The sequence below is a fragment of the Coenobita brevimanus genome, chromosome 38 (assembly GCF_032717465.1).
Source record: "Coenobita brevimanus isolate Jiangsu-jjx chromosome 38, ASM3271746v2, whole genome shotgun sequence".
In the NCBI taxonomy this organism is placed as follows: Eukaryota; Metazoa; Arthropoda; class Malacostraca; order Decapoda; family Coenobitidae; genus Coenobita; species Coenobita brevimanus.
Window position 1 is genome coordinate 48261099 of NC_136991.1, and position 18067 is coordinate 48279165.

Genomic DNA, 18067 nt, shown 5'->3' on the forward strand with positions numbered 1-18067 from the left:
CTCTCTCTCTCTCTCTCTCTCTCTCTCTCTCTCTCTCTCTCTCTCTCTCTCTCTCTCTCTCTCTTTCATGTATGTAAATAGGTCTGACATATCTGGTGTATACAAAAAATGGGGGACTGCAGGCTGCGTGCATAATTACTAACGCAATTATCTGTGCTCGTACTCTGTGCCAGCTCACCAAGTAAAATAATTGGAAATTGGATATTTATTTGTTTTGTGGAATCTTTTAATGACTAGTTTTCTCATCACTTAAAATATGTCTCTGATTTACTCCATCTTTCCCTGTTAAGCTCACAAGACATTGCCAGAAAGGTCCAAGAGATCATGTTGCTCCTGTGTGAAGTGATTCCATTAACATACAGGTTTTTAGCCATATTACCCTTAGGGTTTATAAGTGCACACAGTCTGCTGGGTGTTGTTGGTATTATTCCTTGTCTTGGAGAAAACTTTGATGTAAGTCTTGACCACGCCCATGTTGCAGAACCTATGACGTCAGTCTTTACACTTTAGCTACCACCTCTTTGCTTCTCCTCTCCACCAGTCCCCCATTTCTGCTCAACACGTCGAATTGTAGGAAAAACCAAGACCATAAGCCTTCTCACCCACATACAACTCCTGTCTTAACCGCTGCATTTTTTTTTTTAGTAGCTACAAGACAGTTCTATCTATCTATTGCCAGACGCCTCAATCCCGTTTGGGGTGGCCACAAACAAATCGCCTCCAAGTCGCCCTGTCCCCCGCCATTTCACTTCCCTTCTCCCAACTCACACCACCGTCTCTCATATACCTCTCCACCCCCTCCCTCCATCTCATCCTCGGCCTCCCCCTCCCTCTTCCCCCCTCCACCTCACTCACATACACTTTCTTCGTCAGTCTTTCACCCTCCATCCTCTCCACATGGCCAAACCACCTCAGTGTGTTCCTCATAACGCTTCCTATCACATCCACATCCACACCACAACGCTCCTTTATATCCTCATTCGTCAGCCTGTCTCACCATGTGACTTCACAGTTCTACTCACTTTAAAAAGAGTCTCTCACAACTGAGATTAATGAAGGCTGTATCTAACCTCTCCATTCGAAGTCTATTGGTTGGAAGAATACGGAATAAAAGACATCATTAGGCTGAAGTAACTAATGCATTGAATCTGATGACATTATTATTATTATTATTATTATTATTATTAGTTTATCTCAATTTTATTCAACTTAAGAAAACCCCTGTATTGAAGGGATTATTGAAAGCTGTACATTGCATTCCATTTCAAAAAGTCTCTCCCAAGCTAGGTAAAACTGACCAGTATATGAAAGGTAAATAAGTAAATAAATGAATAAGTAAATAAATAAATAAAAAGATGTTACTGCTTTTCAAAGGGGATGAACACTTCTCACCGGCCCACCTTTACCTCCATTCCATTTTTTTTTTTCCAACCCCATAAAACTTCTAGGAGAAAATTTTGGCTTAATCCATAAAGCTGGCCTACAACACCCATCTTCACAGGCTGTACACACTCTGTCATGCCTAACCATACACTACCATCGCAGTCCATCCTGCCCACTCCTTTCTGGCCACCCCACTCATTAGCCCATGACTATCCTCCAATTTTGACACCCCACACATTAGCCCGTCACCTACTCCTTTCTGGCCACCCAACCCATTAACCCATAACCATCCTCCTTTCTGGCCACCCCACCCATTAACCCATTACCATCCATCTCTCAGGCCACCCCACCCATTACCCCATCACCATCCTCCTTTCTGGCCACCCCACCCATTAACCCATCACCATCCTCCTTTCTGACCATCCCACCCATTAACCCATCACCATCCTCCTCTTTGGCCACCCCACCTATTAACCCATAACCATCCTCCATTCTGGCCACCCCACCCATTAACCCATTACCATCCTAGCCTTTCACATCCTTTCTGTCCGTTCCTCTCCGGCCACCCCACCACTTTCTGCCATTTTCTACTGATTTATTCGAATTATTTTACCATTCAGCCTATACTGACCACTCATCCAGCCCCGTCCCTCCACCAACCAACATCCAGATCTTTCCCGACCTTTCCTCTCAGCTCACCTCGCCTTGTTTTTCACCCCCCCCCCCCGGGCTTAAATTTTCAGGATACAGTATCTCTCTCTCTCTCTCTCTCTCTCTCTCTCTCTCTCTCTCTTGTGTACATTTCCTCAACTGATGAATAATATGGTGACTTGTTAACCAGAACAAAATACCATTGTTTTACTGTCTCCCCAAAAAAAGGTTAGTAGGGCTGCTTTAGTTTTAACCATATACCGTAATAGCCATAAGGTTTCTTTGTTCTTAATAAAATCATTCAGAAGTAGGGAGATTTATTGCGGTGAAAGGATTAATGTAAACTCACCTCTGAATTCAGGTTCAGCAATATGGAAAACTTTTATGAAAATCAAGGTAACTGGAGTGTTGGTTGTTGGCCACCAAATAATGCAGCAGGTAGCTACATCTTTTGTATACAGACTCACTACTTAGAAGGTACGGAATTTGAACCAAGTCGAGAGAGTGGAGAAAGAGAGATCAACTAGGAGGGTGTATGTGAGTGATGGATACTGAGGATGGGGTGAAGAGGTACGCATAAACAAGGGTGGTATGGGTTGGTGGGAGGGCAGCCTGATGGCAGTAGACAGGGTTACAAGGAGGTGATTTGTTTTTGGTAACCCATTCTGGGATTAAGGCATCTGGCAGTAAATAGAAAGAATACTTTAGATTTTATGTGGTAGTAAAACTTTTGAAAAATATTACTACAGGAATGTGGTGTATTTTACACCAAACATCAGAAAAGGAAGACACATCTACAGTAAAGAGTTACTTCTGTGTGCAGTCCACCAGGTTCGTATCCTGATAAACTCAGGGCCGCAATAACACAATAATAATCTCGGGGGCCACAATAACAATAACGATATAATCCCTCAATTCCATATTATCCCATCACTCCATATTACTCCCATAACCCCGTGACCACCCTCTAATGAAATGTGTTTGTCCCCAGCTGTCGTTACCTCGCGGTCTGCAGTTCCGAACTCAGAAACATGTGCTGCGGCCACGCTTCCACCCCTTCCTGGTCACACGGGAGGATGGTTCTCGGACACATGGCTTCGCGTATGTCTTCTATGAAGAAGTCAACTCTAAGCAGATCTGTACTGCCATGCACACACTTCAGGTAATGTATTATACTCTGTTACTCGGTGATAAATAGCATGCTGAAGTATTCTGTCATGGAAATGTGATTACAGTACTTAACTGTACCCATATACATACGCTGGTAAAAAGCTGGCTTAGAGTACGATTTTCTTACTTCCATGCGTATCCAGCATATTAGTTTTGTTATATGGTGTTGTGTTAAACAGTCCATAGTTGATGCAGGGACATTAGTACATTATTTTAATCCTTGCATAAAGTATTTAGGTTATTAAGTACAATACAGGACAATGTAGGTACTGTATGACTGTACAGGTACGTGTAAAAGTTGAAGGTTTGCTGTAATGTCTGTGTGAAAAGGCCTTGCAACTGTCCCTGTTGTCTAAGCAAAGTTTCTTCTGTATATTGAGAATGTGTGATAGGTTGACTTACTGTATTTTAATTATCTTTTACCATTGAATTTTGATAAATTTTTTTGTGCACAGTCAGATCCATTTAAAGAGTTGGATGTGTGCTGGTAGAATACTAGTGTAAGTAAAACAAATTTGAGATATACTTTTACTTCTAGCTCATGACTGGGATCAGAAGTAATATATATATATATATATATATATATATATATATATATATTTGGTGAACTAAGTGAATTTTTCTCTTTGAAAGTTGGGTTGAAACAGGGATGTGTCATGTCTCCATGGTTGTTTAATCTGTACATGGATGGGGTAATAAAAGAGGTACAAGGTAGGGTAGTGGATGTTGGAGTGGCCCTGGTGAGAGAGGATAGTGTTTGGAAACTCCCTGTACTGTTGTTTGCAGATGATACTGTGTTATTGAGTGAAGACGAAGGGGAGCTGCTAGGCTTGGTGGATGAGTTTGGGAGAGTGTGTAAGAAATGGAATCTAAAGGTGAATGTAGGGAAGAGTAAAGTGATGGTCTTTGAGTGAGGTGAAGTCAGTGAATGTACAGCGAGGTTGGATGGTGAGGAATTGGAAAATGTGAGTACGTTTAAGTACTTGGGTAGTGTGATGAGTAAGGATGGAGGTTTGGAGGGTGAAGTGCTTGAAAGGGTACAGCAGGGAAGAAAGGTTGCTGGTTCTTTGAAAGCAGTGATAAGAAACAGGGAAGTGAGCATGGAAGTGAAAAAGTTACTACATGACAGTATTGTGATACCAACTCTAACGTACGAAAGTGAAGCTTGGACGTTGTTGGAAGGACACAAGTCAAGAGTGAGAGCAGTGGAAATGAGTTATTTAAGAGGAGCCTGTGGAGTCACATGGAGAGACAGGCTGACGAATGAGGATATAAAGGAGCGTTGTGGTGTTGATGTGGATGTGATAGGAAGTGTTATGAGGAACACACTGAGGTGGTTTGGCCATGTGGAGAGGATGGAGGGTGAAAGACTGACGAAGAGAGTGTATGTGAGTGAGGTGGAGGGGAAAAGAGGGAGGGGGAGGCCGAGGATGAGATGGAGAGATGGGATGGAGAGGTATATGAGAGAGGGGTGTGTGAGTTGGGGGCAGGGCAGTGAAATGGCGGGGGACAGGGCGACTTGGAGGCGATTTGTTTGTGGCCACCCCAAACGGGATTGAGGCGTCTGGCAATAGATGGGTATATATATATGTATATATCCACCCATCCATCCATCATCCAATCCTACATTGCCCCATGAGGAGCGTAGGAGCCCGGGGCTAGGCAGTTGGTCCCGACATTTAAGATGAGAGTGACCAGCCTTACTCATCCCTAAGTGGCATTACATGAACAGTCAACCCCAGCCACCATTTGGATATAAACCTTCACCGGCTCAATATATATATATATATATATATATATATATATGTAATCTAACTTCAAAATAATAATGAAAGAACAGTGAAGAAAATGTATTAATTCATCAGCGCCTTAACAGTAAAATATTTGTAGCTCTGATTTCTTATTTGAAAACAGGTGATGAAGAAAAGGTGTTCATTACCAAACTACAGAGTAATAAAAAAGTGAAATACAGTAATCCCTCGATTATCCAACGTAATAGAGCAAAAGGCTTTTCTGGGTAATGGCTCCGTCCGGATAATGGGCCTCTACCCCGGTCCCCCTTCTTATATAACCTAACTTTGAAAGCCAGTGTAAAAGGTCACTACAGCACATCATACAACACTTGTTTCTGTTGTTTAAGACCATTTTGTCTGGCCAAGCAGACCTATAAACCACAGTCAAGCAATTACCATGGTAAAGCAGGCCCATCAACCACAGACAAGCAAGCACCACTGCAGGGCCATACCCTGCAGTTACATGAAAACATTTAAAAAAAAATGGCGACACAAGAGAAATGCAGTGGATACACAAAGCATAATGGTAGAATGGAATAAAATCATGGTAAAATAGAATAAACTCATGGTACAATACAGTAAGCTAGTATAAAATAAGTCAACTCTCACAATTCGATCATCCTGCATCAGTCTTAGCCAGGATCTCCTGCTTCTCCAGTCATCACTACCCTCTTCTATTTCCCTTATGAAGTGGCCATCATCACACACCCAAGGAAGAGGCGTGCAAGGAATAGTAAGGTCTGAAGCAAATAGCAACCACAAAAGCCACCATGTGCGCCGCCATAACAACTGTCCGAGAGGAGACGTTTACTACACTGTTGCTGTGTGGGAACTGAGAATGACTAAGGGGGTCTCTAGCAGTCGCTGGGTGAACTACCCATCTATACAAGGCGGCGCAACCAGGTTATTCCTGTCCAACCGGGCACAAAAATGTTCGTGTGGCCATAATTTCCTACCGGATGTCTGCATTTTGTCCGGATATTATGAAAAAATGTACGAATAATAGTTTCGAACAACCAGATCACAGTGTCCAGGTAATGGCCGTCTGGATTATCGAGAGATCACTGTATCTTTAGATCAGGACCTACTGTAATATACTGTATTGTAATACTGTAATTGTTTTCCCTGACAGTCCGTGTACCTCACTGAGGTGTCAAGTTGTCCTGGTCAGCCTGCCCCTGGGACTCCCACCAATACACGTGAGACACGATCCCTCCCTCGCCAGTTTAGACTCACCGCCCCCAAGTCACCGTCAGCCCTCCACTTCTATGACATCACCAAGGATCAGCTGTATGTCACCAAGTGTATAGCACTGGTGGGCCAACATCCATATGTCTCAGCTGCCCATACTTTTTTAACAGAACTTTATAGGTGAGGAGCTTGACATTTACACAAGTACAGTACCCATAATGTCCCATAATAAGTTAGTCCACTCATATATTTATCATGAAAAGCCATCAGTGAGTCGAGTGCTTTAGGACTTTGTTGTTAGATATCGATTTTGAGAAATGTTTTAAGTCATTACTGTTGGTCTTGTATTGTGTACTTTTACAGTACTGTACTTGTAGCTCTCTTTGATGCAATACTGCAGGTACAGTTAAGTCCTGCTGGTTCTGGAACTGGTTTCTAAGCAGGAAAGAGCCTCACTAAGCAGCTGAAGCATTTAAACAATTGAATTACAGTACTTCATTTGGTAATTTTATACATTTGTTGTAGTTAGTCACATTTAAACCATGATTTGATATCAGTTACCTGTTTTCATATCCACAGATTCTTTGTTGAGTGTGAGAGTAGCAGCATCAGCCTTGAGTCCCATGTGTACAACCTACTATATGAAGTGCCAGCACCACCCCCAGGCCGCTGTGTTGCCTTCTCTTGTGTTAATAAAACTCACATTTGCTACCGACCAACTACACATGAACTGCCACTCTTTGAGGTAAAGTGATGTTCATTGAAGTGGGCTTAAAATATGGTGTTGAAATATATCTTTACTGTATGAAAATAGTCATTCATTCTGTTTAACGTAGCATCCTTTCCATCCCTTTGTATTCAATCTGTTTGATGTAATGCATTCTATCCCTCTGTACAGTATAAGTAACATTGCAGCCTCTACCATCATCATAATATATCTACTATATATTTACTAAGAATAGTAGTTATTGATGCATTTTGGTCAAGTGGAAGACCACTCAAGTCAGGGGTTAAGGTTGTGCCTTTTCACAACAATCTGAATTCTCAGGAGGTGACTAGAGGTCTTTTGTATCATATAAATGGCTGCTAGAAAGTATATTGGTCTTTACCTTTAACGTAGTGTACATAATTTGGACTGTGGTATCAAAGCTTCTGGTCCCCCTGCCTCCCCAAATGGGTAATATGGAACTGACTTCTTCCGTTTTTCTTTTTTCTTTTTCCACATTACTGTTGTGTTTAATTATGTTGGATTTAATGGTAGTAGGATTGCTAATAATTTATTGATGGTAGTCACATTTTGCGTTTCCTTTTCAAGCTGAAATTAATAGGTAATAAGAAGGTAATGGGAAAGCTAAGCATTACTTACAGTATTTACCAACAAACTCTTAATCCCCAACAGTATTCTCTACGTGATTTCTTCTCGTGTCTGGGTGTGGAATGTGTAGTGCAACTCCTGACCTGTGTACTACTGGAGAACCAAGTCATCTTAGTATCCAGTGGTGAGTGTTTCTTCATGTGCAGTTACTGGTATTAATCCTATCAGGTTTCTGGGCCAGGCAGATTATGTCTGTGCCAGAGTCAGGCACTCACGCTGACCCACATCTTTTTGACCCGATATTTTACTTTGATCTCTCTGTGTAAATACACTTTTCATGATAGAATGTTGGTTTTGGTGTCATTTTAAAGCTGAATAGTTGTAGTTTATTGTAGTATGTTAAAAAAAGGAGAACAAAGAAAATAAAATGTCAAAATGATGAGTTGAAGTTAGGCGAAAAGCAAAAATTTTATACCTTTCCATAGAAAAATATTTGGCAAAAAATATGAGTAAAGATATGTAAATTTGGTTTAAACCATGCAAAAATACAATAAATTGCCTTTACAATGATATATAGATTATGGTAATTTTTACATTTCATTGTGCAGTAAAGTGAAAGGAAAGAGATGCACAATTCTATTTTAGTCTCGGCTGCATATTCGCTTCACGATGTCTTTCTTTGATCGGTCAGTGTAAATACACGTTTTATGATAGGATGCTGGTTGTGGTGTTGTTTTGAAGCTGAATAGTTGTACTTTATCGCAGTATGTTCATAAAAGGAAAATAAAAAGTCAAAGTGACAAGTTGAAGTTAGGCACAAACCAAAAATTTTATACCTTGCTGTAAAAAAACATTCACCAAGAATAAAGTTATAAAGAAACAAAGCCATGAGTCAGACCAGCTGTGCAGTACCACCACACATAGAGCAACCATTCCGTGACAATATGCTCAAGCCTCTTTGTTATGATGCGTAAATGCTATTTATGGTGAATATTTTACAAAAGTTTCTTAAAATGACAATTAAAAGCGTCATCCGAATCTCTGAGGTTGGATTTGAAATGACGATCGAAATAGTCATTTGAATCTCAAAGGGTTAATATCTTTCCACTTTTTAGATCGACCTTTATGAAATCCCAACATAATACAGTATTGTGAAAGGTTTGGTGGGCTTTGAATTTCACATCACTATACTTTGAAAGCCATTGCTCTGTGTTCATTGCATGTCTTTATGAAGTGGATCAGTATTTATGTCAGCAACTGATAGCAGGTCCATGATTCCTTGCTATTGTACTGTGGCATGTTTGAAGTGCCATATGCCAAGTATTCAACTGAGGATGAAAGTTGGCAGACATGTAAGAGTTCCTAGTTAAAGATTCATCTTTTGATGTTCCTTCATACTTTTTTTTCTATAATAAGCATTAGTACATAAAACAGTGTTTTTTATTATTTTGTTGTTATTGTTGTTGTTTCACCTAAGAAAGCACCAGGAGAACAGTTCCTTGATGTATTGATGCAAGAAAGCTGTGCTTGAAATAAAAAATGCTCTAGCCTCTTCTCATTGCAACAAGATTATATATTGAATGAAAGAACAATGTTGAGTATGTAAAGGCTAAGTAGGTCTGTTATTCCTTTCTGCATTCTGTGTACTCTGCAAATATACCATACTGTATCAGTTAGATAAGGAGATGCCTAGGCAAAATGCTGGAAATTTCATGTCAGTCATGTGGAATAGGAAGGTCATGGTGATAACAATGATGGTGATGATGATGATGATAGATGTATGACACTTTTATTAATGGACTGTTTTCTCACTCAGATTATTATAAATTAATGCTGGTGGCTGAGAGCATCTGTACGCTGATCTTTCCATTTGTGTGGCAACATGTGTACGTCCCCATTCTACCCTCCTCCCTTCACCATTTCCTTGATGCCCCTGTGCCTTTCATCATGGGTCTCCAGTGTCCTCCTGATGCTAGGGAGACTATACAGATACCCAATGAGGTCAGTATATGTAGTTGGTTATGTGTATTTTTGGTTAGAATACTCCATTTTGAGTGTCAGTCTCGCATGTTTACATCCCCATCCTGTCTTCCTTGCTTTGCCATTTCCTCAGTGCCCCTGTGACTTTCTTCATGGGTCTCCAGTGCCCTTCTGATGCTAGGGAGACCATACAGGTACCCAGCATTGTTGCTATATGTAGATGGTTGTGGTAGACTAGTAGTTAGAATGCCTTATTTGGAGTGACCTCTTTGCATGTTCAGGTCCCTGTCCTGCCCTCCCTTCATCATTTCTCCGATGCCCAAACATCTTTTATCATGGGTCTCTAGTGTCCTGGTGTGAAGGATGCTGTATAGGCCACCCAGTGAAATCAGTATGTGCAGGTGGCTCTGGTGGATTGGTTGTTAGAATGCCGCAGTCAGAGTGACTTGTCTTGCTTAGGTTTCATGCCCAAGATGTAACAAGATTTTCAGTAATGTAATGCAGCCTAGGGGAATACGCTGGTCATATACCCTTAAATGTACAGAAAATTGGTAGCCTAGTCTGGGGCCCTCATGCCTTATGGGATTTTTTTTCTCATATCTTACTTTTGTGATTTTAAGTACTGTAACTATTTCCCTGCAACTTGTACCATACATAAATTGAGGGAAAACTGGCAGATTAGCTCTATAGGTATTCTATAAACTTTGATAGGCACTGCTTCCCCAGTTATTGTGAGCTTAAAAAAAGAAAATGTAAAGAGTTGACAGATGATGCTGTATCTTTGTTCTTGTCCCTTCAGTATGGTTGTGTTTTTTCAGTATATTCTTGCACCCTGCAAACAACTTTGTTGAGCTGTGGGGGGAAAAAAATCATATTGAAGTAGCTAATGATGCTTGTGTTTAACCACTTTATTTCAGGAAATTTCCTCCTTCCCAAGTGAAAATATATGAAGAGAGCTTGAATAGACTAGTGAAGACATCACCTTATTAAAGGGGTTAATGAGACGAGTGAAATCAATTAAAAAAGGTAAACTTGGATAGGCTGCGAACACAGATGACTCTCCAGTCTTCTGTCCCCTCTTACTACTGTAATTTGAATATGATAGGTATTTGATGCTCAGGTTTATTTTCATGACAGTCATCATTCTGTCTTAGTTTCCCAAGAAATGAGATGGGTATTTAATACCTGTACTGTGTTTTATCTTCTTTACATTTATTATCTTGACTTAGTGTCCAATGACAGGAGATTGGTGTTAAATGTTGAGTTTTTATTTTTATGACAGGTATCATCCTATCAAACTTTGCTAAGACATGAGAGATTTATTAAATACTGAGTGCCATCATCATTACAGTCATCATTATACCTTGGTTTCCCATGACAGGAGATTGGTATGGCTTCTGTTGCATGTTTTGGATAACCACTTGGTCTCTATCATCACTGTTTTAAACATACTGTGGAGAAAACATAATAGAACAGTTTTACTTGTTCCCTTTTCCACAGCTCATGATATACCATTGATGAAAGGTTTGAAAAATGTCGTATTACACAAGTAATCACAGATGACACTAATTTTCTCTCTACATCTCCCTGAATGTTGTACATTTGTCTAGCTAGATAAACTGTTTTGCTGTGCCTTCTGGAAAATGGAGAGTTTATGACACCTGAGGAGCACTTGTAAGGAGGCAAAAGATAATGTCAAGTTCTCTCTCAGTCTTAAGCCCAAGTATGGATAAGTAGAATAAAGATATTGAAGTGTATTGAGGATCAGATGAGAACTGTACAAGCATTTCAGTATTTAGGTTTTTTAATTTTGGATATTTTCATGGTTGACACAAAGCTTTGTTGTATGAAGGTACCTGCAAACTTGTCAATGAAAACTGAACCAACTTCCACTAAACTTGACTTTTCATATCATATTGTGAACCTAATCTCACTAAGCTTGACTCTTCACAGCCTAATATGTTTCGGTATCATATCATAGGCAAACTTGTGTTTGGTTGATGTGGATGAGGGCAGCGTAGAAGTACCAGAGGACTTGCCTCATTTCCCCCATGCAGCAGACTTCACACAGGAACTAACACAACTTTTGGCTAAGTGGCAGCTGCCTCCTGCATCCAAACTAGACAGGTGAGATTCTGAAAGATACTGGACAGATATTTTCATACGGACATTTATTATGTATAAAATGAACAGACATCAGTATAAGTCAGGGAGGTGTTCCAAAATATTAATTTTAAGTTTTCCATGAGTGGTAGGTGGGGGCGCTCACCTTCCACTCACTCGATATAGTGATGCTTTCAGGTGACTACCCTTTTCTCTCTTCCTTCCTTCCTTTCCTTTCGTCCTCTTCTGTCTTTTTTCCTTCATTCTTTCACCTACCTTATGCCTATGGGTGACTCTACACTCCCTCTTCTGTTTTTGTTTCCTTCATTCTTTCCTCTTCCTTATGCCTATGGGTGACTTAACACTCCCTCTTCTGTCTTTGTTTCCTTCATTTTCCTCTTCCTTCTGCCTGTGGGTGATTCTACACTGATTGACAAGCCAAATGGTTTCCTGTACACCAGGAAACCATTTATTATTGCTGGGTGGTAACCATATAACCACATTATGGCACCTGGTGGTTTAATGGGTAATTAAGGCACTCCAGTCAGTTTGAGCCTGTGCAGGTTTATATCCAAAGGGTGGTTGGGGTTTATTGCTCACATAATGCCACTCAGGGATGAGTGAGGCTGGTCACTCTCATCCTAAATATCAGGACCAACTTGCCTAGCCCTGGGCTTCTACAGTATGCTCCTCGTGGGGCAACACAGGAGTAGATGATGACGATGATGATGAAGTTTTCTGTGCATTTGGATTTGTAAGTTGGGGGGTCTAGCATTTTGGATTTATAGATACCAATGGAGCTTTAATTGTCAATATCTTTTATAATTTATCGTGGATTTTGTAGCAGAATATTTTGTCAGAGTAGTTATCTTGCCTTATAATAAAAACTTCCTGTGCAATTTTATTTGAATATGTTAATTTGCTCAGACTTCTTTTATTTTGTAATAAAAACTTGCCCTTCTCTGTGTACTAAAACTGAAACGAATTCCATAATCAATACAGAACATGTATTATTCGTGTTGCAAGCCCAAGTAGTCCCTTGACTCAGACTTTGGGTGTCTAGTACTGAGGGTTTCATCTCAGAGTCATGTATAAAATTTCACAGGATTGTCTCATTTAAAAGATTTAATTACCTTTTTTATTTACCAGAAACCTAAATGAGCACCACAATCAGTACAAGTACCGTCGGCGTCGGAAGCTCAGTTGGTCCCACGATTCCGACTCTGGGGTGTCAAGCACTGAGGGCTCCATCTCAGGCTCACACTCCTCCATCTCCTCCATCCCCATCACCTCCAACCCCATCACTTCCACCATCACACCTCATCTCTCTGGTTCCCTTCACGACTCCTTCCAGCTCTCACCCCAACTCCAAGAAATTACAGCCATTGCAAGGAAAGCAGGTGAGCATTACTTAAATTTTATGGGAGTGTTTGCATACATGAGGAGTTGGTTCTGGGGCTTGAATGATGAATGAATGAGTATGAGGCCTGTGCTATTTTATTGGGCTTGATTAGTTCTCCTTCTACTGTGTTTTCTCTTTACTTGCTTTCTGAACCCTGCCTCACCCCATTCTTTGGATGAGAAAAAAAAAGAGTGGGATGATGGTGATGTTAATATATTTACTCAAAGTATCTTGTACCAGTATAAACATCCTCTAGGATCTAGTGTTGTGTAATGGCTTATTACTTAGTAGTGCCAGGATCATTTGCTCATTAAAATGTTGATAGCAAGTCAGTCACATAATTGGACTTAGAGGAGTTTCACCCATCAGACCCATGAACCAATTCAGCTGTTTTATTCTGGTTACCATTGGACAGTTATATTCAGCTGTTGGCAGCACATCATATCAGCAGGTATAGCCTGTAGACTGTTGAACCAGTTTCAATAATTTTATCAGTGTGCAGTGTGGAGTGTTGTAATATAGATGCTTAAAATACTGTGTGTACATCAGAGTAAAACAATGTGTTGTTATCGTAGGCTTTACGTACCCACTGATCTGGTGAGTTATAGCACTTCAACTGGATTTGGCCCATAAGGGTTGACTTCTGACAGGTGGTTGAGGTTTACTGCTCACATAATGCCACTCAGGGCCAAGCAACTGGTCACTTTTCCCTAATTTCCAGGACAAAGTAGTCTAGCTGTGTGCCCCTTCACTCCTGACGGGGTAGTACCTGTACTGGATTGGATGATGAATGGATGGATCTATTTACAACCTGTAAGAGGTCTATGGTGTATTTTGTAGTTTAGGTGTATATGATGGATTTGTATGATACTGTATATGTTGTATTGCAGGTGTATGTGATGGATTTGTATGATGTATATTGTATAACAGGTGTATATGATGGATTTGTATGATGTATATTGTATAACAGGTGTATATGATGCATTTGTATGATGTATATTGTTTAACAGGTGTATATGATGCATTTGTATGTTGTATATTGTATAATAGGTGTACATGATGGATTTGTGTGATGTATATTGTATAACAGGTGTATATGATGGATTTGTATGATGTATCGTTTCGTTTCGTTTCGTTTTTAAAGGCTCCAACATGCTTGCATGTGTCGGCCTTGGTCACCTAATGGCGGCTCTCCACACTGCACGATCCATTGCAGCCTCCCTGTTCAGTCCCTTAACCCTGAGGTCACACTTAATGACCTCGTCCCATGTCTTTCTTGGTCCACCCCTCACAACCCCACCCCCAATATTAACACTTCTCACCTTCCTCACCCAGTTATCATCCCCCATCCTCTCCACATGTCCAAACCATCTCAATCTACCTCTCCTCATCACAACACCAATACATTCCAATCCCATCCTACCTCTCAACTCTTCTATCGTAAACTCAGCCCCTCCAGGCCTTGGATGCAGGGACGCACTGCACATCCACCTAATCATTGTCATTTCTGTACGTCTGAGCCGGCGAATATCTTCCTCCTTCGTTGCCCAGGTCTCACTACCATACAGCATTACACTCCTAACACATGCTGCATACAAAGACCTCTTAGAATGTAGGGAGAGTCCTCTCAATGTCAGAAGAGGCAAAAGCTCCCTGAACTTATTCCAACCACTTCTCACTTCAGCCCCACATCCAGCACACAACATGTCTCCCAAATAACAAAACTCTTCCACACACTCAAGAGATTCACCAGCAAGTTCAATTCTTTCACGTCTGACAATCTCCACCTGCTCACCCCGACACACCGTACACATAAAATCAGCATTATCTTGCAGTCCACCTCTGATACCACTACATCGCTTTTGCACTCATATATCACACACACCGCACAAGATGGAATTACTTCCCACGCCCTTGTGGCAAACTGCACGTGGCCACTCTCCCTCGTCTTTGACAGTACCGCCACCAACCCTAGATATCATCACTTTTGTTTTATCTGCATTTACCCTTAAACCCTTGTGCCCCATACCATCTCTCCACTTCCTAAACCTTTTCTCCGCCTCCCTTTCGTTCTCTGCAATCAACACCAAATCATCAGCATACAACAACTCCCACGGGAGTCCGTTTCTAAAGTCGCTTGAAAGGGCTTCAAGTACCATGATAAACAACATGGGACTCAAGACTGACCCCTGATGCACACCAACATTCACAGAAAACTCATCACTCAAATCTCCATTCACTCTTACCTGAGTGTGAGCACCCACATACATAGCCATAACCACCCTAACCAGCCACTCCTCCAAGCCAAGCTTTCTCATTCCCCACTTCACCACCTCTCTAGGGACTCTGTCAAAAGCCTTTTCCAAATCAACAAAAACAAAATAAAGATCCCTTCTCCTCCGTGAAGAGTATGTATGAAGGAACTAGGGCTACGGTGCGAGTGGATGGTGATCTCAGTATGGGACTGAAACAGGGTTGTGTGATGTCTCCATGGCTGTTTAATATATACATGGATGGAGTTGTAAAGGAGGTGCAAGGTAGGGCAGTGGATGTAGGAGTGGCTCGAATGAGGGTGAGATATGGAAGATTCTGGTGTTGCTGTTTGCTGATGATACAATATTGTTGTGTGAAGATGAATGGGAGTTGCAAGGTGTAGTGAATGGATTTGGAACAGTGTGTAGGAAGAGGAATCTGAAAGTTAATGTAAACAAGAGTAAAGTTCTGGTGTTTGAGAGGAATGGAGTCACAGAATGCACAGTGAGGTTGGATGGTGAGGATATGGAGAATGTGAGTTCATTCAAGTACTTGGGTAGTGTGATGAGTAAGGATGGAACTTTGGGGGATGAAGTGCTTGAAAGGGTACAACAGGGAAGGAAGGTTGTTGGTTCACTGAAAGCAGTGATGAGAAATAGGGAGGTGAGTATGGAAGTTAAGAAGTCACTGCATGATAGTACAGTATTGTGATCCCTTCCCTGACGTATGGAAGCGAGGCATGGACCTAGCAAGAGGGGAACAAGTCAAGAGTGAGAGCAGTGGAAATGAGTTACTTGAGAGGAGCATGTGGAGTGACATGGAGGGGCAGGTTGATGAATGAAGAAGTGAAAGAACATTGTGGGGTGGATGTGGATGTGGTTGAGTAGATTAGGAGAAATACACTGAGATGGTTTGGACATGTGGAGAGAATGGAGAATGAAAGAGTGACTAAGAGGGTGTATGTAGGGGAGGTGGAGGGAGCGAGAGGGAGGGGAAGACCCAGAATGAGGAGGAGGGATAGAGTTGAGAGGTATATGAGGGAGGGGGGAGTGAGTTGGGGGGAGGGTAGTCAAATGGTGAGTGACAGCAACTTGGAGGCGCTTTGTCTGCGCCACCCTTTGCGGGCTTAGGGCGTCGGGTAGATAGACAGATATTGTATAACAGGTGTATATGATGGATCTGTATTATGTATACAGTATTGTGTTGCAGTTGTACATGATGGATTTATATGATATTTATTGTATTACAGGTGTATGTGATGGATATATGCTGTATCTTGTGATGCAGATGTATATTGTGGATTTGTATGATGTACAGTACTTTGTTTTACAAGTACACTCGACCCTTGATTTGGCGGACCCCTATTTCGCGGATTTTGGATTTTCCAGACACTGGCTGAGGCCGGACAATGTTATCAAATGCCAGACAAATGCCCGTACAAGTCCAGGATTCTCACAGAAGTCCAGCCATTATTCTCTCATATAAAACTATAAGCAGTCTGCTGCACAACACAGTATAATTCCAGCAAGGTTCTGACTCGATAAAGGCCATTTGTAACACACACAATAGATATTTTCATACATGAAATGCATCTTGGCCACCAACCTGCTTCAGGCCACCAGTTCCTAACTCATGACAGTATCCTATTTGCCTCTTCTATTTCTTAAATGCCACCATAAATAGTTTATTGCACGACGCAGTAAAATTTAAGGAAGGCTTGGACACAATAAAATTCATAAGTAATTAAAAAAAGTATTTTCTTACGGACAAAGTCAATGGGATCCATTCCTACTCACTTAGCGTACCTGACTCGGTGCAACTAAATACCGAATCGGCACTTTTCACTGGAAAATATTTTAATGTTTTTTTCACCATGGTGACTCATATTTGTTCTAAGATGTTTAGTGGAGAAGTATCTAGAGAAGGGAAGGAAAGTGTATGCTGCCTTCATGGACTTGGAGAAAGCTTATGACAGAATAGATAGGCAAGGTATGTGGAAGGTATTAAGAATATATGGAGTGGAAGGGAAATTGTTGAGTGCTGTGAAGAGTATGTACGAGGGAGCTAGGGCTATGGTGCGAGTGGATGGTGAGCTGAGTGAGTTCTTTGATCTCAATGTGGGACTGAAACAGGGGTGTGTAATGTCTCCATGGCTGTTTAATATATATATGGATGGGGTTGTAAAGGAGGTACAAGGTAGGGCAGTGGATGTGGGGGTGGCCCTAATGAATGAGGGTGAGATTTGGAAGCTTCCGGTGTTGCTGTTTGCTGATGATACAGTATTGTTGAGTGAAGATGAATGGGAGTTGCAAGGTTTGGTGAATGAATTTGGGACAGTGTCTAGGAGGAGGAAGCTGAAAGTTAATGTAAACAAAAGTAAAGTTATGGTGTTTGAGAGGAATGAAGTCGCAGAGTGTGCAGTGAGGTTGGATGGTGAGGATATGGAGAATGTGAGTGCATTCAAGTACTTGGGTAGTGTGATGAGTAAGGATGGAACTTTGGGGGATGAAGTACGTGAAAGGGTACAGCAGGGAAGAAAGGTTGTTGGTACACTGAAAGCAGTGATGAGAAATAGGAAGGTGAGTATGGAAGTTAAGAAGTCACTGCATGATGGTATTGTGATCCCTACCCTGACGTATGGAAGCGAGGCGTGGACATTGCAAGAGGGGAACAAGTCAAGAGTGAGAGCAGTGGAAATGAGTTACTTGAGAGGAGCATGTGGAGTGACGTGGAGGGACAGGTTGACGAATGAAGAAGTGAAGGAACGTTGTGGGGTAGATGTGGATGTGGTTGAAAAGATTAGGAGAAATACACTGAGGTGGTTTG

The 18067-nt window shown here is 41.3% G+C and overlaps 1 protein-coding gene across 1 annotated transcript in view; it reads left to right on the plus strand.

Moving 5' to 3' along the window:
* pns (DENN domain containing pinstripe) overlaps positions 1-18067 on the plus strand; it is a 160851-nt gene that overhangs the window by 100384 nt on the left and 42400 nt on the right. The window contains exons 4-10 of the mRNA XM_080269829.1: positions 3026-3196; positions 6130-6368; positions 6768-6933; positions 7588-7687; positions 9320-9504; positions 11465-11610; positions 12736-12986. Of these exons, the coding sequence (XP_080125955.1) occupies positions 3026-3196; positions 6130-6368; positions 6768-6933; positions 7588-7687; positions 9320-9504; positions 11465-11610; positions 12736-12986 (1258 nt within the window). The remainder of the gene's footprint in view (positions 1-3025; positions 3197-6129; positions 6369-6767; positions 6934-7587; positions 7688-9319; positions 9505-11464; positions 11611-12735; positions 12987-18067) is intronic.